We start from the raw sequence: 26,218 nt of genomic DNA on the forward strand, positions 1-26,218 counted from the left end.
AGTTTTGTCTTTGGTGTCATGTTCTGTGTATCTGTGGGTACATACCTGGAAATTTGTTGACTCTGTGGTCGCTGTTGTCCTTCCTAGGCACCGTCAGCTGGGACATTTGAGAAGATGGAGGAATCCTCCAGTGTACCGCCCGCTGGTGGACCTGTTGACAATGGAGGAGCGACATTTAATCATCACCTACAGGTTTGACCGTGCCACTATCCAGGAACTATGTACCCAGTTGGAGCCAAACCTGATGTCACCAATCCGACATCCCACTGGAATCCCCCCTGACGTGCAGGTGCTGTCAGTGCTCCATTTCCTTGCAAGTGGGTCATTTCAAACAACAGTGGCCATGGCATCAGGGATGTCCAAGCCTATGTTTTCCAACGTATTGTCCAGAGTGTTGTCTGCCCTGCTGAAACATGTAAGGAGCTACATCGTTTTCCCTGAGGTGGAGGATTTGGCCACAGTGAAAGGTGACTTCTATGCCCTTGGACATATCCCCAACATCATAGGTGCTATTGATGGGACCCATGTAGCTCTGGTCCCCCCCCACAGGAGTGAACAGGTGTACAGGAACCGGAAGAGTTATCATTCCATGAATGTACAGATGGTATGTTTGGCAGACGAGTACATCTCCCAGGTAAATGCTATGTTCCCTGGCTCAGTGCATGACACCTACATCCTGCGGAATAGCAGCATCCCTTATATGATGGGTCAACTCCAGAGGCACCGTGTGTGGCTATTAGGGGACTCTGGTTACCCCAACCTTTCCTGGCTATTGACCCCAGTGAGGAATCCCAGGACCAGGGCAGAGGAACGGTACAATGAGGCCCATGGGCGGACTAGGAGGGTGATTGAGCGCACCTTCGGCCTCCTGAAGGCCAGGTTCAGGTGCCTCCATATGACAGGTGGTTCCCTATTCTACTCACCGAAGAAGGTGTGTCAGATCATCATCGCCTGCTCGATGCTTCACAATCTTGCTTTGCGACGCCAGGTGCCTTTTCTGCAGGAGGATGGTCCAGATGGCGGTGTTGTGGCAGCTGTGGAGCCTGTGGAGCCTGTGGACAGTGATGAGGAGGAAGCTGAGGAAGAAGACATAGACAACAGGGAGTCAGTCATACAGCAATATTTCCAGTGACACACAGGTGAGAAAATCTTTTTTTCACATTACATTCACTTTCACAGTTCTACCTCTATCCTGTCTGTTATTTAATAGCAGTATTTGGTCACTGAGTTGTACCTTTCCATTACGGTTTCACAGGTGTGGTTACCAACGTGTGTCATCTGCTTGCATCCTTCAAGGACTTGTGATGTGTGACATAGGTATGTTGGCTTTACAATTGGGAACGCATTTTGACACTGCCCTTGATAATACAAATTTACCAAATCACAGACTGACTCAAGATTGTTTTGTGGTTCAAGGGTGTTTATTTAAGTGCTCAAAAATGGAGGGGGGTTGTAAAATGGTGATGGGGGATGGTGGAGGAATGTCCATGGCAGAGTCCAGTCAATTGGTCACACAGGTGCACTGCCCATATGGGCATAGGAAGTGGAGCTGGGGCAGTTTAAGTATGGACAGGGTAACAAAGTGGGACAGTGGGAGGACAATCAGGGTGGTCTCATTTCCTGGCGGGGGTCTTGCCATCTTGCTCTGTCCTGTTCCTGGATCTCAGGGACCGCTTGCGTGGTGGTTGTCCGTCTGCAGGGGGTGGGGTGCTGGTGTGGTGGTCCTGTGGCGGGGCGTCCTGTCCACTAGCGCCGGCGGAGGTGGTGGGCAGTTCATCGTCCATGCTAGTGTCAGGGGCCCCTTGGAGTGCCACGGTGTCCCTCATGGTTTTTTGTATGTCCTTCAGCACCCCTACGATGGTGCCCAGGGCGGGGCTGATGGTCCTGAGCTCCTCCCTGAACCCCAAATACTGTTCCTCCTGCAGGCGCTGGGTCTCCTGAAACTTGTCCAGGACCGTCGCCATCGTCTCCTGGGAGTGGTGGTATGCTCCCATGATGGAGGAGAGGGCCTTGTGGAGAGTGGGTTCCCTTGGCCTGTCCGCCCCCTGTCGCACAGCAGCCCTCCCAGTTCCCCTGTGTTCCTGTGCCTCCGTCCCCTGGACCGTGTGCCCACTACCACTGCCCCCAGGTCCCTGTTGTTGTTGGGGTGGTGGGTTATCCTGGGTTCCCTGTAGTGGTGGACACACCGCTGATTGACATGTCCTGGGTACGGAGGTATGGGCCCACTGGGTGGGTGCTGTGCTGGTGTTCCCAGAGGGTGGAAGGTCAGTGTTGGGCTGTGCCTGTGCAAGGGGAACCGACTGTCCCGAGGCCCACGATGGTCCGGGCTGGTCATCAGGATCGAGTAGGGCAGAGCTGCTGTCGTCACTGTGGGTCTCTTCTGTGGGTGGAGTGGAGATGTCTGGACCCTCCTGTGTGGTGACATTCCTTAGTGGTCCTGCAGGGATATAAGAGCATGATTATTGCAAGTGTGTGTGTAATGGTGTGCAGTGGGTGGTTGTTTGTGTACCCCAGTGCATGCATTCCTGTGTGTGGGTTTGTGTGATGATGGTTAGGGGGTTGTTATGGGTATGTGCAGTGAGCATGCTTTGGTGAGGGGTGACCATGCTTAGTTGTGTCATGCAGGGCTTGGTGTTGGGATGTGTGGTTTGTGTTATTAGTACACTAGTGAGGAGTTGGAGTGATAGGGGAGGGGGTGGGGGTGTGTGATAGCATGCAGGTAGGGTGGGGGATATGATAGTTAGGATTTGACTTACCAGTGTCCCATCCTCCACCGACTCCTCCGAGGCCCTCTGGATGCATGATGGTCAAGACTTGCTCCTCCCATGTTGTTGTGGGGGAGGAGGTGGGGGTCCACCGCCAGTCCGCTGAACCGCGATGTTGTGCCTGGAGACCACAGAACGCACCTTCCCCCGTAGGTCGTTCCACCTCTTCCTGATGTCCTCCAGATTTCTTGGATGCTGTCCCACTGCGTTGACCCTGTCGACTATTCTGCGCCATAGCTCCATCTTCCTGGCTATGGAGGTGTGCCGCACCTGTGAGCCAAATAGCTGTGGCTCTACCCGTAGGATTTCCTCCACCATGACCCGGAGCTCCTCCTCGGAAAACCGGGGGTGTCTTTGGCGTGACATGGGGTGGTTTGGGTGATGTGTGGGGTGGTGTCAGTGTTGATGTGTGTGGTAATGTGTAGTGGTGTGTGGTGTATTGTCTGTGTAATGTTGTATGGGTGATGGTGTTGTGTGCCTCTGTGTGGTGGGGTTCTCAGTTGCTGTGCTCTCTGTCTCTCTAGCCTTCGGTCGTGACTTGTGGTCGTAGGGGTTTGTGGGTGATGTGGGTGTGTGTTTTATATTGTAATGGGTGTGTGGGAGTGGTGTGTGTATGTGTATCAGGTGTGTGTATTTGGAATTGTCCAATGTGGCGGTGTTTTGTATGTGTGTGTGTATTTTGAGCACGGCGGTGTATACCGCCAATGCAATACCGCGTTTGAAAGACCGCTGCGTGGATTCGTGTGTTGTGAGAGCATGGGCGTGTTTCTGTTGGCGTGATGGTGGAGGATTTTTTTTCGCCAGTTTTACATTGACCTTTGGTGTGGTGGACTTGTGTGGGTGTCTGAGTTTCGGCGGATTCCGAGATGTGTGTCATAATAGCTGTGGCGGAATTCCGCGGCCGCGGTGGTGTATTGGCGGTCTCCTGCACGGCAGTAAGCGGCTTTTACCGCCAATGTTGTAATGACCCCCAAAGTGTCTTAATTCTTTAAAAAGCAAACAAAGTCTCTTTCAAGCACAAAGTACCTGGTTGGAGTGAAAAATCTCCACAAAGGGCCACAGAGGAGGAGATGTGTGGAAAATGGTGTGTGCGTCGGTTTCGCCCCTTCACACACGGACTTGCATCGTTATTTTTCACGCGGGGAAGACGTTGCATCAATTTCCGGCGTGCGGATGGGTCTCCTCTTTGGGTCGCGGGGTTTTCAGACGCCCCGGGGTCTGTGGGTGGAATCCTGGGCTTGTTGACCAGCTGTGCGTCGTTCCGGTGGGCGATGCAGGGAAATTTCTCCCTCACGGCAGGCGCTGCTTTGATTTTTCCTCTGGAAGTAGGGCGGCGGTGTCCAGGTGGGCTGTGCGTCAAAGTTCTGGTCGCACCGCAGGTGCCGCGTTGATCTCTTCCTCGCAAAGTCGAGCGGCATCGTTCCGGTTCGGCGAACTGTGAATTTTTCACCGTGGCACAAGCTGCGCGTCGAATTTTTTGCCGCACAAGCAGTCCAGTTGCAAGAGAGAAGTCTTTTTGGTCCTGAGACTTCAGGGAACAGGAGGCAAGCTCAATCCAAGCCCTTGGAGAGCACTTCTGCAGCAAAGCAATAGAGCAGCAAGACAGCAGGGCAACAGCAAGGCAGCAGTCCTCAGAAGAAAGCAGTCAGGTGAGTCCTTTAGGCAGCCAGGCAGTTCTTCTTGTCAGGGTTCAGGTTCTGGTTCAGGTTTCTTCTCCAGGAAGTGTCTGAGGTGGTAGGGCAGAGGCCCTGTTTTATACCCAAATGTGCCTTTGAAGTGGGGGAGACTTCAAAGAGTGGCTAAGAAGTGCATCAGGTCCCCTTTCAGTTCAACCATGTCTGCCAGGGCCCCAGTAGGGGGTGGGGCAGTCCTTTGTGTGAGAGCAGGCCCTCCACCCTCCCAGCCCAGGAAGACCCATTCAAAATGCAGATGTATGCAAGTGAGGCTGAGTACCCTGTGTTTGGGGTGTGTCTGAGGGAATGCACAAGGAGCTGTCAACAAAACCCAGCCAGACGTGGATTGTAAGGCACAGAAAGATTTAAGTGCAAAGAAATGCTCACTTTCTAAAAGTGGCATTTCTAAAATAGTAACATTAAATCCAACTTCACCAGTCAACAGGGTTTTGTATTACCATTCTGGCCATACTAAATATGACCTTCCTACTCCTTTCAGATCAGCAGCTACCACTTCAACAATGTATGAGGACAGCCCCAATGTTACCCTATGAAGGGAGCAGGCCTCACAGTAGTGTAAAAACGAATTTAGGAGTTTTACACTACCAGGACATGTAAACTACACAGGTACATGTCCTGCCTTTCACCCACACAGCACCCTGCTCTAGGGGTTACCAAGGGCACACATTAGAGGTGACTTATATGTAGAGCAAGGGGAGGTTTAGGCTTGGCAAGTACTTTTAAATGCCAAGTCGAGGTGGCAGTGAAACTGCACACACAGGCCTTGCAATGGCAGGCCTGAGACAAGGTAAAGGGGCTACTAAAGTGGGTGGCACAACCAGTGCTGCAGTCCCACTAGTAGCATTTATTCTACAGGCCCTGGGCGCATATAGTGCACTCTACTAGGGTCTTGCAAGTAAATCAAACAGTCCAATTTGGTGTGATTCAAGGTTACCATATTTAAAGGGAGAGAGCATAGGCACTTTAGCACCTGTACAGCAAAAACAGTGTCCAAAAAGTGGAGGGAGGCAGGGAAAAAGTTAGAGGTGACCACCCTAAGGCTGTCAGGTCTAACACTGAGGCTATTGCTCATTAAGTGTAGTTGTGTAGGCAACACCTTTTGGCTTGCCAATGCTTGTTAGTATATTTAAAGGGGTTGGTGCTCAAATCACGGATTGTAAACAGAAAGGTCATTGGATGTTCACTAGGGGTCACATTAATCAGAAGCCAACAGTGCTTTAATAGAAGAACCTTGACATGAATATTTGTTGCAACAGAATGTGAGTTAACCTTTTCCCTGCAGCCTGTTTTAAGGGTTGTGTTACAGCCTCTAAACTGGAGTATCGGAGGGACCGAGCAGGCTCCGGGGGGGGGGGGGGGGGGGGCTTGAGTAATCTGCATTCCTCTTGCTTTCCTATAAACTGCTCTCACTTTGAAGTCACAGAAAAAAGTAAAATTCAAGCTCTCTCAGAAGAGGAAGCCTGACTTTGACCTTTGTATTTAAATACACAGCTAATGTGACCAGATAAGAACAAGATTTAAAAGCCTGTTTACAGAAATTGAGATTCTGGGAAGGATATAGTAAAAAAGATGTCGACAAGGGGAGGGACAGACTCAATCTGGACAGCCTAAAACAAATAAAGCCAGCAAATAGAAAGCAAGGAAATGTGAGTTACAAACCACAGGGGCGGAATGCATTACCAGGGAATCTTTCTGAAAGTCCCCAAGATGTCTTCAGCAATCCAGACAGCTCGCTCTCGGAGGCCCAGAATTACTATTCTTTGGTAGAAGGCTAGACCAAAGTTACTCTGCTGCCTTGACTCAAAGAAAACAATGTGCCACATCTGCGAATACAGTTCATATACAGGACATTGTTTTATCCTCCTGCAGCACTGTTGCACTTTTGGCAGCCATGCGCCAACACACACACTCTTGCACCATAGTGGAAAGCTGTGGCCATTCATGTATCATGCACATCAGTGCAGCGCTTCTCACAGGACAGCGGGGCTGGGGCGGAGCCGGGCACGTATCATGCAAATCAGTGCAGCGCTTCTCACAGGTCAGCGGGGCTGGGGCAGAGCCGGGCGCGTATCATGCACATCAGTGCAGCGCTTCTCACAGGTCAGCGGGGCTGGGGCAGAGCCGGGCGCGTATCATGCACATCAGTGCAGCGCTTCTCACAGGTCAGCGGGGCTGGGGCAGAGCCGGGTGCGTATCATGCACATCAGTGCAGTAGTTCCTGAAAGCCGTTGATAGGGGTAGGGAAGAGTCAGTCACATATTGTAGATATCAGTGCTGTGGTTCTGAAAGGCCGGGAGGACTGAGGAAGAGGCAGTCACGTATCACACACAGTCAATACAGGGCTCCTGAAAGGCCAGGAGGGCTGAGGCAGAGCAAGTCACATATCATACACCTCAGTACAGCGCTTTTGAAAGACTGCTAGAGCTGAGGCAGAGTCAGTCACATATCATACATATCAGTATAGCGCCTCTGAAAGGCCGGTAGGGCTGAGGCAGGGACAGTCACATATCATACATATCAGTATAGCGCCTCTGAAAGTATGAAAGGCCAGTAGGGCTAAGGCAGACCCAGTCACATACCATACACCTCAGTACAGTGCTTCAGGAAGTCTGGGAGGCCGGTAGGGCTGGGGCAGAGCCAGTCACATATCATACACCTCAGTGCAGCGCTTCGGGAAGTCTGGGAGGCCGGTAGGGCTGGGGCAGAGCCAGTCACATGTCATACACCTCAGTACAGCGCTTCAGGAAGTCTGGGAGGCCATTAGGGCTGAGGCAGAGCCAGTCACATACCAGACACCTCAGTACAGCGCTTTAGGAAGTCTGGGAGGCCGGTAGGGATGAGGCAGAGCCAGTCACATACCATACACTTCAGTATAGCACCTCTGAAAGGCCGGTAGGGCTGAGGCGGGGACAGTCACAAATCATACATATCAGTATGGCGCCTCTGAAAGTATGAAAGGCCAGTAGGGCTGAGGCAGACCCAGTCACATACCATACACCTCAGTACAGTGCTTCAGGAAGTCTGGGAGGCCGGTAGGGCTGAGGCAGAGCCAGTCACATGTCACACACCTCAGCACAGCGCTTCAGGAAGTCTGGGAGGCCGGGGGGGCTGAGGCAGAGCCAGTCACATGTCACACACCTCAGTACAGCGCTTCAGGAAGTCTGGGAGGCCGGTAGGGCTGAGTCAAAGCCAGTCACATGTCACACACCTCAGTACAGTGCTTCAGGAAGTCTGGGAGGCCGGTAGGGCTGGCATACTAGAGGCAGTCACATCAGGTACGAGTGACTGAGGCGTAGCAAACATGCCATGGGCCCTAATGCAAGCAAACAACCCCCGCCCCCCAATCACCTGATTAGGTATTGAAATACAGGTTTAACTGTAGTTCAGATGGCGACGTAGATTCACGAACCGGTGCCACTGCACCTGCTGCACTATTGATAGCTACACCGATATAGAGGCAAACCTTGTTTGAGGACAGATGGAATGTGAAAAGGCTTCAGGGCCATCACATGATAGGCTGGCGTGTGACTGACCCTGTCCTAGTTGGTGTGGCCTATCTGAGGCTCCATCCTCCGCAGGCCCAGGTAGTGCGCAGAAGCCCAGACTTCCACCCAGGGAAGCGCATTGAAGAAAGGGCCCTTTCACCCTCACAACACAGGTCCCTTTCAGAGCCGCTGAGACCCCGCTGCGCTGTGCTCCCGGGGCCAGCTGAGGGTCTCGGCATTTTCCAGGTGGCACCTGGTGAACACAGAGGCCTCATTCATGGCGCTAGGCTTCGAAGCCGGGCGGCCTCGGCGGCTTCCGTAGCCCCGGAGGCAGGGCTGGGGCTCCCAGCACCTCATAAACTCCGGTTACTTACACCCCCGCCTCCTGCACCGAGACATCCCGACTCTCTCAAAGTCTTACCCCCAGAGCAGCCCCAGGGCCTGGAGGGAAGAGACGGCCGAGGGCAGGGAGAGGAGGCTCTAGACAGCCCCAGGGCCTGGAGAGAAGAGACGGCCGAGGGCAGGGAGAGGAGGCTCTAGACAGCCCCAGGGCCTGGAGGGAAGAGACGGCCGAGGGCAGGGAGAGGAGGCTCTAGACAGCCCCAGGGCCTGGAGGGAAGAGACGGCCGAGGGCAGGGAGAGGAGGCTCTAGACAGCCCCAGGGCCTGGAGAGAAGAGACGGCCGAGGGCAGGGAGAGGAGGCTCTAGACAGCCCCAGGGCCTGGAGGGAATAGACAGCCGAGGGCAGGGAGAGGAGGCTCTAGACAGCCCCAGGGTCTGGAGGGAAGAGACAGCCGAGGTCTGTGCCAGGGAGGGGAGGCTCTAGACAGCGCCTGGGCCTGGTGGGAAGTGACAGCTGAGGTCTTTAGACAGCCCCAGGGCCTGGTGGAAAGTGACAGCTTGGGTGTTTAGACAGCCCCAGGGCCTGGTGGAAAGTGACAGCTGAGGTCTTTAGACAGCCCCAGGGCCTGGTGGGAAGAGACAGCTGTGGTCTGGTCTCTAGACAGCCCCAGGGCCAGGTGGGAAGAGACAGTTGAGGTCTTTAGACAGCCCCTGGCCGGTGTACAGGTGAGGCGGCCTGGGGGGCTCACCTTAATTTAGGCCCCACCCAGGGGCATCCCTCTCAGCTTTGGAAGTTGTCTCACGTGTGCGGTTTCCACAGCCCTCTCGGAGACATACAGGAGGTCTCAGGTAGGAGACTGAAGAGCAAAGGAGACCCCCAGCCCGGAGAGAGACCTTCTTCCCACCCCCCGGGGGCGAGATGAGACTGCTGTGCACCCTGCTGGCCCTGGGCCTGTGGGGCGTGTGCCATGGATGGCCGAAGAAGACCCCAGACAGCGGCGGGGGCCCCAGGCAGGAGGCGACGGAGAGGGGGCCACTGGCCAAAGCCGCGCGGCCAGCCAGGAGGGCCCCAAAGGCCAGCCCGACTCAGAGCCCCAGAGGGGCCCAGCTCCGCCAGTCCGGCCTCCTGCACCTCATACAGGCAGGTAAGAGCGGGGCCTGAGGGGGTGTCAGGGAGCTGCCCCCCGCCAGGGTGACTAACAGTTTTACACTCTTTCAATGAGCGCTCACTCGTGTGGGTACAAAGTGTCACTCACGCCATTCATTTAACTAGCAACGACACTCATTTGGACTTAAAAGTGCCACTCGGCTCTAGTACCTGTAGAATAACAGTCCCAATTATAAGCCTAAAAGCTGTCACTCACTTGGAATAACAATTAATTCATTCAGTTAAGAAGCAATGTCACTCTTTTGGACAACGGTGTCACTCACTTATACTACCAGTGTCACTCATTTAACAGGCTCTTCAATGTGGACTGAAAATATGCTACTTATCTGTAATATCAAGACTCACTAACATCTAACATTTAAAAAAACAGCCTCACTAATATGGTCAGAAAGTGTCAGTTCTTTATAAAAATCTATCTCACTAGTATGAACAAAAAGTGTGAGTCCTTTAGAAGAGCGGTCTCAGTTACAGGAGTGAAAGGCTTCACTCGTTCGTGGTGCTAACACTGTTTGGGCCTCATTCATGCTGACTGAGTCTGCACTCCTTTCAGGGGAACAGATCCACTCATCCCCACAAACAGAGCCACTGACTTCGACAAAGTAACTCATTCGCTCTGTGTGCTCCCTTGTTAGTATCAGTGACACGTGGGCGCCAACAGTCACAACTATGTGTTCTAGAGCTGTCACTTGCTTTCACTGCCGCGTTCACACACAGAGACCTTTTGTTTGAATAAACCTGTCACTTATTTGGACTAACAATGTCACTAACCTGTACTAACAATATCCTTGTCTGTACAAAAGTGTTGGTGAGGTGGACAGAAGTATCACTTCACGAGACTGTCACTCATTTCTCTAATGTCACTCATTTGAGTTAGCAGTGCCGCTGATGTGTTCTAATGATGGAACTCATTCCTACTAGGGGTGCCATTTTCACTAATGCTGTCTCCGTTCGGATTAACTTGATCACTTCTTTGCATGGACTGTACACTTCCTTTTTAGATCTCGCCTCTGACAAAGCATGTGCTCTCGCTTGCAAGAGATATTGTATACAACAAGAGGCTTGCAGCTGCCCGTCGCGTGTGATTCGTTGGCTTCATTGCCACTCTTTTCTGCTGCCTTCTAATTGGTCAGCGCATGCTAGCTTCATTTCCTCCTCCTTCGGCCGGAGCATGGACCAAGTACTCATTCCCTCATCTTGATTGCGGTCCTTCCACTGATCGGCTGTGACTTAGGCACTACTTTTATCGTTACTTCTTCCCTTCTCGCCCTTGCTCAGCCTGGCGCCATTTGTAGCTATGTTTTACTGTCACCTCAAAAAAGCTCTTTCATACTTTAAAGTGGATTTTTATTAGGACAACCGTTGTTATCTGTTTTTATTGTGAGTACAGATGTTATCTATGTTTATTGTGAGCACAGATGTTTTCTGCCTTTATTCTGAGTACAGATGTTATCCATGTTTATTGTGAGTACAGATGTTATCTGCGTTTACTGTGAGTACAAAGGTTATCTATGTGTATTGTGAGTACAGATGTTATCTGCTTTTATTGTGAGCACAGTTGTTATCTATGTTTATTGTGAGCACAGATGTTATCTGTGTTTATTGTGAGCACAGATGTTATCTGTGTTTATTGTGAGCACAGACGTTTTCTGCTTTTATTCTGAGTACAGATGTTATCTGTGTTTATTGTGAGTACAAATGTTATCTGCTTTTGTAGTGACAATGGATGTCATCTGCTTTTATTGCGAGCACAGATGTTATCTGATTTTATTACAGATGTGTCTACATTTATTGTGAGTACGGATGTTATCTCTGTTTATTGTCAGTACAGATGTTATCTGTGTTTATTGTGAGTACAGTTGTTATCTGATTTTATTGTGAGTACAGATGTTGTCTATGTTTATTGTGAGTTCAGATTGTTTCTGCTTTTATAGTGAGTACAGATATTATCTGCTTTTATTACAGATGTTGTCTACATTTATTGTGACCACAGATGTTCTCTGATTTTATTACAGATGTTGTCTACATTTATTGTGAGTAAAGATGTTATCTATGTTTATTGTCAGTACAGATGTTATCTGTGTTTATTGTGAGTACAGATGTTACTTGGATTTTTTGTGAGTGCAGATGTTACTTGGATGTTTTGTGAGTACAGATGTTATCTATGTTTATTGTAAGTAGATGTTATCTATGTTTATTGTGAGTACAGGTTTTATCAATGTTTATTGTGAGTATTGATGTTATCTGCTTTTATTGTGAGTGCAGATGTTATCTGCTTGTATTGTGAGCACAGATGTTATCTGCTTTTATTGTGAGTACAGATGTTATATGCTTTTATTGTGAGTACAGATGCTATCTGCACTTATTGTGCGTACAGATGTTATTTATGTTTATTGTGAGCACGGATGTTATCTGCTTTTATTGTGAGTACAGTTGTTATCCATGTTTATTGTGAGTACAGATGCTATCTGCTTTTATTGTGAGTACCGATGTTATCTATGTTTATTGTGAGTACAGATGTTATCCATGTTTATTGTGAGTACAGATGTTGTCTGTTTTTATTGTGAGTACAGATGTTATCTATGTTTATTGTGAGTACAGATGTCTGCTTTTATTGTGAGTAAAGGTTTTATCTATGTTTATTGTGAGTAGAGATGTTATCTGCTTTTATTGTGAGTAAAGGTTTTATCTATGTTTATTGTGAGTACAGATGTTATTTGTGTTATTGTGAGTACAGATGTTATCTATGTTTATTGTGAGCACAGATGGTACCTGCGTTCATTGTGAGTACAGATGTTATCTATGTTTATTGTGAGTACAGATGTTATCTGCTTTTATTATGAGTTCAGATGTTATCCATGTTTATTGTGAGTACAGATGTTACCTGCTTTTATTGTGAGTACAGATGGTACCTGCTTTTATTGTGAGTACAGATGCTATCTGCATTTATTGAGTACAGATGTTTTCTGCTTTTATTGTGAGTACAGATGTTATCTATATTTATTGTGAGTACAGATGGTACCTGCTTTTATAGTGAGTACAGACGTTATCTGCGTTTATTGTGAGTACATATTTTTTCTGCTTTTATTGTGAGTATGTTATCTGTGTTTATTGTGAGTACAGATGCTATCTGCATTTATTGTGAGTACAGATGTTTTCTGCTTTTATTGTGAGTACATATGTTGTCTATGTTTATTGTGAGCACAGATGTTATCTGCGTTTATTCTGAGTACAGATGTTATTTATGTTTATTGTGAGTACAGCTGTTACCTGCTTTTATTGTGAGTACAGATGTTTTCTGCTTTTATTCTGAGTACAGATGTTATCCATGTTTATTGTGAGTACAGATGTTATCTGCGTTTACTGTGAGTACAAAGGTTATCTATGTGTATTGTGAGTACAGATGTTATCTGCTTTTATTGTGAGCACAGTTGTTATCTATGTTTATTGTGAGCACAGATGTTATCTGTGTTTATTGTGAGCACAGATGTTATCTGTGTTTATTGTGAGCACAGACGTTTTCTGCTTTTATTCTGAGTACAGATGTTATCTGTGTTTATTGTGAGTACAAATGTTATCTGCTTTTGTAGTGACAATGGATGTCATCTGCTTTTATTGCGAGCACAGATGTTATCTGATTTTATTACAGATGTGTCTACATTTATTGTGAGTACGGATGTTATCTCTGTTTATTGTCAGTACAGATGTTATCTGTGTTTATTGTGAGTACAGTTGTTATCTGATTTTATTGTGAGTACAGATGTTGTCTATGTTTATTGTGAGTTCAGATTGTTTCTGCTTTTATTGTGAGTACAGATATTATCTGCTTTTATTACAGATGTTGTCTACATTTATTGTGACCACAGATGTTCTCTGATTTTATTACAGATGTTGTCTACATTTATTGTGAGTAAAGATGTTATCTATGTTTATTGTCAGTACAGATGTTATCTGTGTTTATTGTGAGTACAGATGTTACTTGGATTTTTTGTGAGTACAGATGTTACTTGGATGTTTTGTGAGTACAGATGTTATCTATGTTTATTGTAAGTAGATGTTATCTATGTTTATTGTGAGTACAGGTTTTATCAATGTTTATTGTGAGTATTGATGTTATCTGCTTTTATTGTGAGTGCAGATGTTATCTGCTTGTATTGTGAGCACAGATGTTATCTGCTTTTATTGTGAGTACAGATGTTATATGCTTTTATTGTGAGTACAGATGCTATCTGCACTTATTGTGCGTACAGATGTTATTTATGTTTTTTGTGAGCACGGATGTTATCTGCTTTTATTGTGAGTACAGTTGTTATCCATGTTTATTGTGAGTACAGATGCTATCTGCTTTTATTGTGAGTACCGATGTTATCTATGTTTATTGTGAGTACAGACGTTATCCATGTTTATTGTGAGTACAGATGTTGTCTGTTTTTATTGTGAGTACAGATGTTATCTATGTTTATTGTGAGTACAGATGTTGTCTGCTTTTATTGTGAGTAAAGGTTTTATCTATGTTTATTGTGAGTAGAGATGTTATCTGCTTTTATTGTGAGTAAAGGTTTTATCTATGTTTATTGTGAGTACAGATGTTATTTGTGTTATTGTGAGTACAGATGTTATCTATGTTTATTGTGAGCACAGATGGTACCTGCGTTCATTGTGAGTACAGATGTTATCTATGTTTATTGTGAGTACAGATGTTATCTGCTTTTATTATGAGTTCAGATGTTATCCATGTTTATTGTGAGTACAGATGTTACCTGCTTTTATTGTGAGTACAGATGGTACCTGCTTTTATTGTGAGTACAGATGCTATCTGCATTTATTGTGATTACAGATGTTTTCTGCTTTTATTGTGAGTACAGATGTTATCTATATTTATTGTGAGTACAGATGGTACCTGCTTTTATAGTGAGTACAGACGTTATCTGCGTTTATTGTGAGTACATATTTTTTCTGCTTTTATTGTGAGTATGTTATCTGTGTTTATTGTGAGTACAGATGTTATTTGGATTTATTGTGAGTACAGATGTTATCTATGTTTATTGTGAGTAGATGTTACCTGCGTTTATTGTGAGTACAGATGTTATCCATGTTTATTGTGAGTACAGATGTTATCTATGTTTATTGTGAGTACAGATGGTATCAGCATTTTGTTATGAGTTCAGATGTTATCTATGTTTATTGTGAGTACAGATGTTATCTGCTTTTATGGTGAGTACAAATGTTAGCTATGTTTATTGTGAGAACAGCTGTTACCTGCTTTTATTGTGTGTACAGATGTTATCTGCTTTTATTACAGATGTTTTCTACATTTATTTAGAGCACAGATGTTATCTATGTTTATTCGGAGTACAGATGTTATCTGTGTTTATTGTGAGTGCAAATGTTATCTGCTTTTGTAGTGACAATGGATGTCATCTGCTTTTATTGCGAGCACAGATGTTATCTGATTTTATTACAGATGTGTCTACATTTATTGTGAGTACGGATGTTATCTCTGTTTATTGTCAGTACAGATGTTATCTGTGTTTATTGTGAGTACAGTTGTTATCTGATTTTATTGTGAGTACAGATGTTGTCTATGTTTATTGTGAGTTCAGATTGTTTCTGCTTTTATTGTGAGTACAGATATTATCTGCTTTTATTACAGATGTTGTCTACATTTATTGTGACCACAGATGTTCTCTGATTTTATTACAGATGTTGTCTACATTTATTGTGAGTAAAGATGTTATCTATGTTTATTGTCAGTACAGATGTTATCTGTGTTTATTGTGAGTACAGATGTTACTTGGATTTTTTGTGAGTACAGATGTTACTTGGATGTTTTGTGAGTACAGATGTTATCTATGTTTATTGTAAGTAGATGTTATCTATGTTTATTGTGAGTACAGGTTTTATCAATGTTTATTGTGAGTATTGATGTTATCTGCTTTTATTGTGAGTGCAGATGTTATCTGCTTGTATTGTGAGCACAGATGTTATCTGCTTTTATTGTGAGTACAGATGTTATATGCTTTTATTGTGAGTACAGATGCTATCTGCACTTATTGTGCGTACAGATGTTATTTATGTTTTTTGTGAGCACGGATGTTATCTGCTTTTATTGTGAGTACAGTTGTTATCCATGTTTATTGTGAGTACAGATGCTATCTGCTTTTATTGTGAGTACCGATGTTATCTATGTTTATTGTGAGTACAGATGTTATCCATGTTTATTGTGAGTACAGATGTTGTCTGTTTTTATTGTGAGTACAGATGTTATCTATGTTTATTGTGAGTACAGATGTTGTCTGCTTTTATTGTGAGTAAAGGTTTTATCTATGTTTATTGTGAGTAGAGATGTTATCTGCTTTTATTGTGAGTAAAGGTTTTATCTATGTTTATTGTGAGTACAGATGTTATTTGTGTTATTGTGAGTACAGATGTTATCTATGTTTATTGTGAGCACAGATGGTACCTGCGTTCATTGTGAGTACAGATGTTATCTATGTTTATTGTGAGTACAGATGTTATCTGCTTTTATTATGAGTTCAGATGTTATCCATGTTTATTGTGAGTACAGATGTTACCTGCTTTTATTGTGAGTACAGATGGTACCTGCTTTTATTGTGAGTACAGATGCTATCTGCATTTATTGTGATTACAGATGTTTTCTGCTTTTATTGTGAGTACAGATGTTATCTATATTTATTGTGAGTACAGATGGTATCAGCATTTTGTTATGAGTTCAGATGTTATCTATGTTTATTGTGAGTACAGATGTTATCTGCTTTTATGGTGAGTACAAATGTTAGCTATGTTTATTGTGAGAACAGCTGTTACCTGCTTTTATTGTGTGTACAGATGTTATCTGCTTTTATTACAGATGTTTTCTACATTTATTTAGAGTACAGATGTTATCTATATTTATTGTGAGTACAGATGGTATCAGCATTTTGTTATGAGTTCAGATGTTATCTATGTTTATAGTGAGTACAGACGTTATCTGCGTTTATTGTGAGTACATATTTTTTCTGCTTTTATTGTGAGTATGTTATCTGTGTTTATTGTGAGTACAGATGTTATTTGGATTTATTGTGAGTACAGATGTTATCTATGTTTATTGTGAGTAGATGTTACCTGCGTTTATTGTGAGTACAGATGTTATCCATGTTTATTGTGAGTACAGATGTTATCTATGTTTATTGTGAGTACAGATGGTATCAGCATTTTGTTATGAGTTCAGATGTTATCTATGTTTATTGTGAGTACAGATGTTATCTGCTTTTATGGTGAGTACAAATGTTAGCTATGTTTATTGTGAGAACAGCTGTTACCTGCTTTTATTGTGTGTACAGATGTTATCTGCTTTTATTACAGATGTTTTCTACATTTATTTAGAGCACAGATGTTATCTATGTTTATTCGGAGGACAGATGTTATCTGCTTTTATTGTGAGTGCAGATGTTATCTACTTTTATTACAGACGGTGTCTACATTTATTGTGAGTACAGATATTATCTGCGTTTAATGTGAGTACAGATGTTATCTATATTTATTGTGAGTATACATGTTACTTGCGTTTAGTGTGAGTACAGATGTTATCTATGTGTATTGTACAGATGTGATCTGTGTTTATTGTGAGTATAGCTGTTATCTGCTTTTATTGTGAGTATAGATGTTATCTGCTTTTATATTGAGTACAGATGTTATCTGCATTTATTGTGAGTACAGATATAATCTGCTTGTATTGTGAGTGCAGATGTTATCTGCATCTATTGTGAGTACAGATGTTATCTATTTAATTGTGAGTACATATGTTATCTATGTTTATTGTGAGTACAGATGTCATCTGCAGCTATTGTGAGTACAGATGTTATCTATGTTTTTGTGAGTACAGATGTTATCTGCTTTTATTATGAGTTCAGGTGTTATCTATGTTCATTGTGAGTACAGATGTTATCTGCCTTTATTGTGAGTACAGATGTTATCTGCTTTTATTGTGAGTACAGATGTTATCTGCTTTTATTATAGATGTTGTCTACATTTATTGTGAGTACAGATGTTATCTATGTTTATGGTGAGTACAGATATTATATGTGTTCATTGTGAGTACAGATGTTATCTATGTTTATTGTGAGTACACATGTTCCCTTGCATTTCGTGTGAATACAGATGTTATCTATGTTTATTGTGAGTACACGTGTTCCCTTGCATTTAGTGTGAATACAGATGTTATCTATGTATATTGTGAGTACAGATATTATCTGTGTTTATTGTGAGTATAGTTGTTATCTATGTTTATTGTGAGTACATATGCTACCTGAGTTTAGTGTGAGTACAGATATTATCTTTGTTTTTTGTGAGTACAGATGGTATCTGTGTTTATTGTGAGTATAGTTGTTATCTGCTTTTATTGTGAGTTCAGATGTTATCTGCGTTTATTGTGAGTACAGAAGTTAGCCATGTTTATTGTGAGTACAGATGTTATCTGCGTTTATTGTGAGTACAGATGTTATCTGCTTTAGTTATGAGTTCAGATGTTATCTATGTTTATTGTGAGTACAGATATTATCTGCTTTTAGTGTGAGTACAAATGCTAGCTATGTTTATTGTGAGAACAGCTGTTACCTGCTTTTATTGTGAGTACAGATGTTATCTGCTTTTATTACAGATGTTTTCTACATTTAGAGTACAGATGTTATCTATGTTTGTTCGGAGGACAGATGTTACCTGCTTTTATTACAGATGTTGTCTACATTTATTGTGAGTACAGATGTTATCTATGTTTGTTCGGAGGACAGATGTTACCTGCTTTTTTTACAGATGTTGTCTACATTTTTTGTGAGTACAGATGTTATCTATGTTTATTGTGAGTACACATGTTACTTGCGTTTAGTGTGAGTACAGATGGTATCTATGTGTATTGTGAGTACAGATGTTATCTGTGTTTATTGTGAGTACAGATGTTATCTGTGTTTATTGTGAGTATAGTTGTTATCTGCTTTTATTGTGAGTATAGGTGCTTTCTGCTTTTATATTGAGTACAGATGTTATCTGCGTTTATTGTGAGTGCAGATGTTTTCTGCTTTTATTGTGAATGCAGATGTTATCAGCATCTATTGTGGTTACAGATGTTATCTATGTTTATTATGAGTACATATGTTATCTATGTGTATTGTGAGTACAGATGTTATCTGCAGTTATTCTGAGTACAGATGTTATCTATGTTTATTGTGAGTAGATATGTTATCTGCGTTTATTGTGAGTACAGATGTTATCTATGTTTATTGTGAATACAGATGTTATCTGCTTATTGTGAGTACAGATGTTATCTATGATTATTGTGAGTACAGGTTTTATCTATGTTTATTATGAGTACAGATGTTTTCTGCATTTATTGTGAGTACTGATGGTGTCTGGATTTACTGTGAGTACAGATGTTATCTATGTTTAGTGTGAGTAGATGTTATCCGCATTTATTGTGAGTGCAGATGTTATCTATGTTTATTGTGAGTACACATATTATCTGCGTTTATTGTGAGTACAGGTATTATCTGCTGTTATTGTGAGTACAGATGTTATCTATGTTTATTGTGAGTATATGTTTTATCTATGTTTATTGTGAGTACAGATGATTTTTGCTTTTATTGTGAGTACTGGTGGTGTCTGGATTTATTGTGAGTACAGATGTTATCTATGTTTAGTGTGAGTAGATGTTATCTATGTTTATCGTGAGTACATACAGGGAGTGCAGAATTATAAGGCAAATGAGTATTTTGACCACATCATCCTCTTTATGCATGTTGTCTTACTCCAAGCTGTATAGGCTCGAAAGCCTACTACCAATTAAGCATATTAGGTGATGTGCATCTCTGTAATGAGAAGGGGTGTGGTCTAATGACATCAACACCCTATATCAGGTGTGCATAATTATTAGGCAACTTCCTTTCCTTTGGCAAAATGGGTCAAAAGAAGGACTTGACAGGCTCAGAAAAGTCAAAAATAGTGAGATATCTTGCAGAGGGATGCAGCACTCTTAAAATTGCAAAGCTTCTGAAGCGTGATCATCGAACAATCAAGCGTTTCATTCAAAATAGTCAACAGGGTCGCAAGAAGCGTGTGGAAAAACCAAGGCGCAAAATAACTGCCCATGAACTGAGAAAAGTCAAGCATGCAGCTGCCACGATGCCACTTGCCACCAGTTTGGCCATATTTCAGAGCTGCAACATCACTGGAGTGCCCAAAAGCACAAGGTGTGCAATACTCAGAGACATGGCCAAGGTAAGAAAGGCTGAAAGACGACCACCACTGAACAAGACACACAAGCTGAAACGTCAAGACTGGGCCAAGAAATATCTCAAGACTGATTTTTCTAAGGTTTTATGGACTGATGAAATGAGAGTGAGTCTTGATGGGCCAGATGGATGGGCCCGTGGCTGGATTGGTAAAGGGCAGAGAGCTCCAGTCCGACTCAGACGCCAGCAAGTTGGAGGTGGAGTACTGGTTTGGGCTGGTATCATCAAAGATGAGCTTGTGGGGCCTTTTCGGGTTGAGGATGGAGTCAAGCTCAACTCCCAGTCCTACTGCCAGTTCCTGGAAGACACCTTCTTCAAGCAGTGGTACAGGAAGAAGTCTGCATCCTTCAAGAAAAACATGATTTTCATGCAGGACAATGCTCCATCACACGCGTCCAAGTACTCCACAGCGTGGCTGGCAAGAAAGGGTATAAAAGAAGGAAATCTAATGACATGGCCTCCTTGTTCACCTGATCTGAACCCCATTGAGAACCTGTGGTCCATCATCAAATGTGAGATTTACAAGGAGGGAAAACAGTACACCTCTCTGAACAGTGTCTGGGAGGCTGTGGTTGCTGCTGCACGCAATGTTGATGGTGAACAGATCAAAACACTGACAGAATCCATGGATGGCAGGCTTTTGAGTGTCCTTGCAAAGAAAGGTGGCTATATTGGTCACTGATTTGTTTTTGTTTTGTTTTTGAATGTCAGAAATGTATATTTGTGAATGTTGAGATGTTATATTGGTTTCACTGGTAATAATAAATAATTGAAATGGGTATATATTTGTTTTTTGTTAAGTTGCCTAATAATTATGCACACCTGATATAGGGTGTTGATGTCATTAGACCACACCCCTTCTCATTACAGAGATGCACATCACCTAATATGCTTAATTGGTAGTAGGCTTTCGAGACTATACAGCTTGGAGTAAGACAACATGCATAAAGAGGATGATGTGGTCAAAATACTCATTTGCCTAATAATTCTGCACTCCCTGTATATTATCTGCTTTTATTGTGAGTACAATTGTTACCTATGTTTATTGTGAGTACAGATGGTATCTGCCTTTATTGTGAGTACAGAAGTTATCTGCTTTTATTACAGATATCTACATTTATTGTGAGTACAGATGTTATCCATGTTTATTGTCAGTACAGATGTTATCTCCTTTTATTGTGAGTGCAGATGTTATCTGCTTTTATTATGAGTACAGCTGTTATCTGCTTGAATTGTGAGTACAGATGTTATCTGCGTTTATTGTGAGTACAGATGTTATCGATGTTTATTGTGAGTACAGCTGTTATCTGCTTGTATTGTGAGTACTGATGTTATCCATGTTTATTGTGAGCACAGATGTTGTCTATGTTTATTGTGAGTACAGATGTTATCTGCGTTTATTCTGAGTACAGATGTTATCTGTGTTTATTGTGAGTATATGTTTTATCTATGTTTATTGTGAGTACAGATGATTTTTGCTTTTATTGTGAGTACTGATGGTGTCTGGATTTATTTTGAGTACAGATGTTATCTATGTTTAGTGTGAGTAGATGTTATCTATGTTTATCGTGAGTACATATATTATCTGCTTTTATTGTGAGTACAAATGTTACCTATGTTTATTGTGAGTACAGATGGTATCTGCTTTTATTGTGAGTACAGATGTTATCTGCTTTTATTACAGATATCTACATTTATTGTGAGTACAGATGTTATCCATGTTTATTGTCAGTACAGATGTTATCTCCTTTTATTGTGAGTGCAGATGTTATCTGCTTTTATTATGAGTACAGCTGTTATCTGCTTGAATTGTGAGTACAGATGTTACCTGCGTTTATTGTGAGTACAGATGTTATCGATGTTTATTGTGAGTACAGCTGTTATCTGCTTGTATTGTGAGTACTGATGTTATCCATGTTTATTGTGAGCACAGATGTTGTCTATGTTTATTGTGAGTACAGATGTTATCTGCGTTTATTCTGAGTACAGATTTTATCTACTTCCAAAAGTATTGTCATTAAGACATGATCATGGGTGCAACTGCTTTTTTTAAAATTGTAGAATGTTTTCCAAAAGATCACTTTTTTTCGCTTTCTCACATGGGGAGATTAACTGATTTGTTCAGAATGACAGGAGTGTTGTGCTGAGACCTAACAAGCATTGGCAAGGACAATATGGGGGTCATTCTGACCATGGCGGTAATTACCGCCATGGCGGAGGTCGGCGGTAGCACCGCCAACTGGCTGGCGGTGCACCGCTGGGCATTCTGACCGCGGCGGTTCAGCCGCGGCCAGAAACGGAAAGTCGTCGGTGTACCGCCGACTTTCCGCTGCCCGTCTGAATCCTCCATGGCGGCGGAGCGCGCTCCGCCGCCATGGGGATTCTGACACCCCCTACCGCCATCCTGTTCATGGCGGCTCTCCCGCCATGGACAGGATGGCGGTAGGGGGTGCCGCGGGGCCCCTGGGGGCCCCTGCCGTGCCCATGCCAATGGCATGGGCACGGCAGGGGCCCCCGTAAGAGGGCCCCAAAAAGTATTTCAGTGTCTGCCCAGCAGACACTGAAATACGCGACGGGTGCAACTGCACCCGTCGCACCTTCCCACTCCGCCGGCTCAATTCTGAGCCGGCATCCTAGTGGGAAGGTTGATTTGCCCTGGGCTGGCGGGCGGTCTTTTGGCGGCCGCCCGCCAGCCCAGGGCAAATGTCAGAATCACCGCCGCGGTCTTTCGACCGCGGTGCGGTGTTCTGACGGCGGTACCTTGGCGGACGGCCTCCGCCGTCCGCCAAGGTCAGAATGACCCCCTATGTCTTGCTTTGACACTATGGGCTCTGTCATTGCCTTTTGTCCACGCTGCACAGCAGGGGCATTGCTGACTTTGGCAATGATTTGAAGACATGCTGTATAGCCGCCTGGCTGCTGTGCAGCATTGCTAAAAATCATAATTAAAAAAATAATTATAATGCATCTTGTGCTAATGCACTTAGAGGAATAAAAAAAAAGCTCATTATCCCTGGTTGTATAATAGCGCTTTCTAAAGTTATTGTTTGCTACACTGCACAGCATCTGCGCTGCTGTACAGCATGGCTACAAAACATTGCTAAGGCTAAGAGCTCTTACAGGCGAGACCTATTGTCTTTGCCAATGCTTGTTCTCTAACTGCACCCAGCATTTGGAACACAAGTGTTCACTCATCTGAATATACATTGTCACAGTTATAAGTTAAGAGTCTCATTTATTTTACGACCATTGTTACCTCCATACGAACTGTGACATAGTTTTGATGAGAGTCGCTACTATGGACCAGCAGTGTCACTCACTCGTATTTACAGTGTCACTAACATCTGCTAACAATGTCACACACTTGTATTAACAATGTCCCTCATTTAGACAGAGGGTCACTCATTTCTATTTCTATTTTAATTAATGTTTAGTAACAGAGTCAAGCACTTGTACAGTGCCACTCATTTAGACGGAGGGTCACTCATTTCTATTTGTAGTTTAATGCATGTTTAGTAACAGAGTCAAGCACTTGTACAGTGCCACTCATTTAGACAGAGGGTCACTCATTTCTATTTATAGTTTAATGCATTTTTAGTGAATGAGTCAAGCACTCGAATAGTGTCACTCATTTAGACAGAGGGTCACTTATTTCCATTTGTAGTTTGATGCATGTTGAGTGAAAGAGTCAAGCACTTGAACAGTGGCACTCATTTGGATCATGATGCCACACATATTTGCTAACATTGTCCCTCTTTGCACACATGGTGTTGCATGTGTTTTAACAATGTTGATCATTTGGACAAAAAGTGTACATCAGATGGGAATAAAGTTCCACTCATTTCCTCAATCATAAATTTATGTTAACATCACCACTCATTTCTACCACGTATCATTAAGCTGGATCTAAGGTGTCACTCATTAGAAATGACACCTCATGTTAACTAACAATGTCATTGCTGTTTGCATTGACAGTTTTGATACTTATGTCATTCCTTTAAACAATTAGTGACAATCAGGTGCAAAAATTGTCACTCATTTCTAATAAAAGTGTCACTCATTTATACTAACAGTTCCATTCATTTGTATTAAAGGTGTCACTTGTTTATAGTAACAGTGCCATTCATTTGAATTGTCATTCATTCATCCTGCCAGTCACTCATTTGTACTGATGGTGTCACCTATTTATACTAACAGTGCCACTTATTTGGACTAAGTGTCATTCATTTAAAAGCGTCAATCATTTGTATCAACAGTGTCACTCGTTTATGCTAAGTGACACTCATTTGAATTAAGTGTCATTTATTTATGCCAACGGTCATTTGTATTAGTATTAGGATATTACTCATTTTTACTAACAGTGCCACTAATCTGTACTATCTGTGTCACTCATTTGTGCTAACAATGAAACTTAGTTGTATTACATGGGTCACACAATTATACTGACAGTTCCAATAATTTGGAGTGTCATTAATTTCTGATAAGGCCACAGCGCCACGAAGCCTTAAATAACAGAGTCACTCATTTAGATTAGCAGTGTCACTCATTTTCGCAAACTCTCATTCACTTGAACTAACGGTTCCTTGTCTAGATGAACAGGTTGATACTTTCGCGCCAACGGTGGGATCTTTTTCGATGCCACCTACCAGATGGCACAAGCTGTCTCGTTGTGAAAGACTTATGGTAGACCTACCGTGGGCCGACAGCCTGCCCATTGCTTATTATTGTTTGGTTTCATTGTCACTCTCTTTTGCTCGCTTCTTATTTGGTGCCTTCCTCTTCTTGTGCTTTCCCTCCCCTGGAGCATAGCCTCTTTACGATCCCTCTGATTGCCTGACCTGTGTCCCTCCACTGCTCACAGTCAGGGAACTTCTTTTCTTCTTTTTCATTCAGCACTCCCTGAGAGTGCATGTGTTTTCCACCTCTCTCCATTGTGTGTTGCTTTCTCTCCTCAAATATCAGCTACCCTCTCACCCACTGTGGGTTGCTCACTGCTCCTCCCAGGTAGTCTAAGAAAGCACAGCATGCAGGGATACATTTGCTGGGATGTGGCAGAACAGCCGATTTTAAAGGTTGCTTTTGTTTTATTGCCTGCATTTCCATTCCTCGTATTGCAGGAACGCACATGGCTTGGCACACAAAGCCTTTCATGGCACATGAGAAGAGACATCTGCTGCACTCACTCATCTGGTGTCTGAGGCAGAAGGTGTACTTAGCTTGACAGTTCCCTGCAGGTCCACAAATCTGCTCCCTGGGCTACTAGAGAGGGCCAAGTGGCTGAATTCTGTGATTAGTGTTGTAGACCTCGGCTAGCATTTCTGTTTACATTCTGACGCCTCCTTGTTCTGTTTAAGTTCTTTTCAGAGTTTTCTGAGTGAAACATATTTGAAAAACCAGCCATACTATTTGTAAATATTGAAAGCATTTAAATCAATATACAGTATTAAGATGCCATAAGGTATGTTTGGTTTTTCATCAGTATTTTGAAATGTTTTTTTTCTTTTATTTTTTCTAAACAAAGCTTTACAGACAAACATTGGCAAAGCCAATGGCTTGGCACTCAAATCATAAAGTTGAGACCTATTGGCTTTGCTTGTTATTTTTTTATTAGGTCTGGCATTAACCAAGACCTTTTGATTATACTAAAATGTAATGTATAATATAGTTACTTAGAACGCTTTCAGCCAGTCATTTTTGCCGAAAAAAATGACGCAAACAAATCTCTTAGAACGCCCCCTTTGCATACATTATGCCTGGCGCAGGCATAATATAGCGGAAAGGTTTACCAAGTGGCGCAATGCATGAATTGCCCCACTTTGTAAATTTGTTGAAGCGATTTTGGCCTCGTTGGGCCACCTTAGTGTAAAATAAATGACGCTAATGTGACGCAAGGAGGCGCTAGGGGCTCTTGAATGAGCCCCACAGTTGAAAGTTTATGGCCTTGAGCAGGCACAGGTTGGGAGGGGAAAGGGACAGGGGCACTTCCTGGGATGGGACTGTAATACTGTATCTGACTGTCGTCCTGAGATGTCCAGAAGCGGCAATAGCCTGTGGCTAGCTGGAACCCGCAGTTGTGGACTGACGGCTCCATTGGTCAGCACTATGGGGGTCATTACAACCCTGGCGGTCAAAGATGCCAGGGCTTTTTCGGCGATTGCACCGCCAACAGGCTGGCGGTGCAATCCTGGGTATTTGGACCGCGGTCGCACCGCCGGGGCCGGCGGTTTCCCGCCACATTTGCCCCGGCGGTGATAATCCACCTGGGCCGCGCTGCTTGCAGCGCTGCCTAAGGGTTTACGAGTCCCCGACTGCCAGCCTTTTCCTGGCAGTTTGAACCGCCAGGAAAAGGCTGGCAGTACGGGGAGTTGCGGGGCCCCTGCACTGCCCATGCCACTGGCATGGGCAGTGCAGGGGCCCCCTGACAGGGCCCCATGCAGCTTTTCACTGCCTGCTCTGCAGACAGTGAAAAGCGCGATGGGTGCAA

General features: G+C 43.7%; 1 protein-coding gene across 3 annotated transcripts in view; it reads left to right on the forward strand.

The window, feature by feature from the left end:
• Positions 1–26,218, forward strand: part of LOC138260900 (extracellular matrix protein 2-like) — a 295,282-nt gene that overhangs the window by 129,247 nt on the left and 139,817 nt on the right. The window contains exons 1-4 of one of the 3 annotated variants that reach the window (XM_069209381.1): positions 8,299–8,743; positions 8,983–9,431; positions 15,105–15,122; positions 15,155–15,172. The exons of 1 other annotated variant lie outside the window; for it this stretch is intronic. In XM_069209381.1, the coding sequence (XP_069065482.1) occupies positions 9,206–9,431; positions 15,105–15,122; positions 15,155–15,172 (262 nt within the window). In that variant the 5' untranslated portion in view covers positions 8,299–8,743; positions 8,983–9,205. Of the gene's footprint in view, positions 1–8,298; positions 8,744–8,982; positions 9,432–15,104; positions 15,123–15,154; positions 15,173–26,218 lie in introns of those variants that run through there. One more of the 3 variants, XM_069209383.1, reaches the window with a different exon arrangement.

This window comes from Pleurodeles waltl, chromosome 10 (genome assembly GCF_031143425.1).
Source record: "Pleurodeles waltl isolate 20211129_DDA chromosome 10, aPleWal1.hap1.20221129, whole genome shotgun sequence".
NCBI classification, from domain to species: domain Eukaryota; kingdom Metazoa; phylum Chordata; class Amphibia; order Caudata; family Salamandridae; genus Pleurodeles; species Pleurodeles waltl.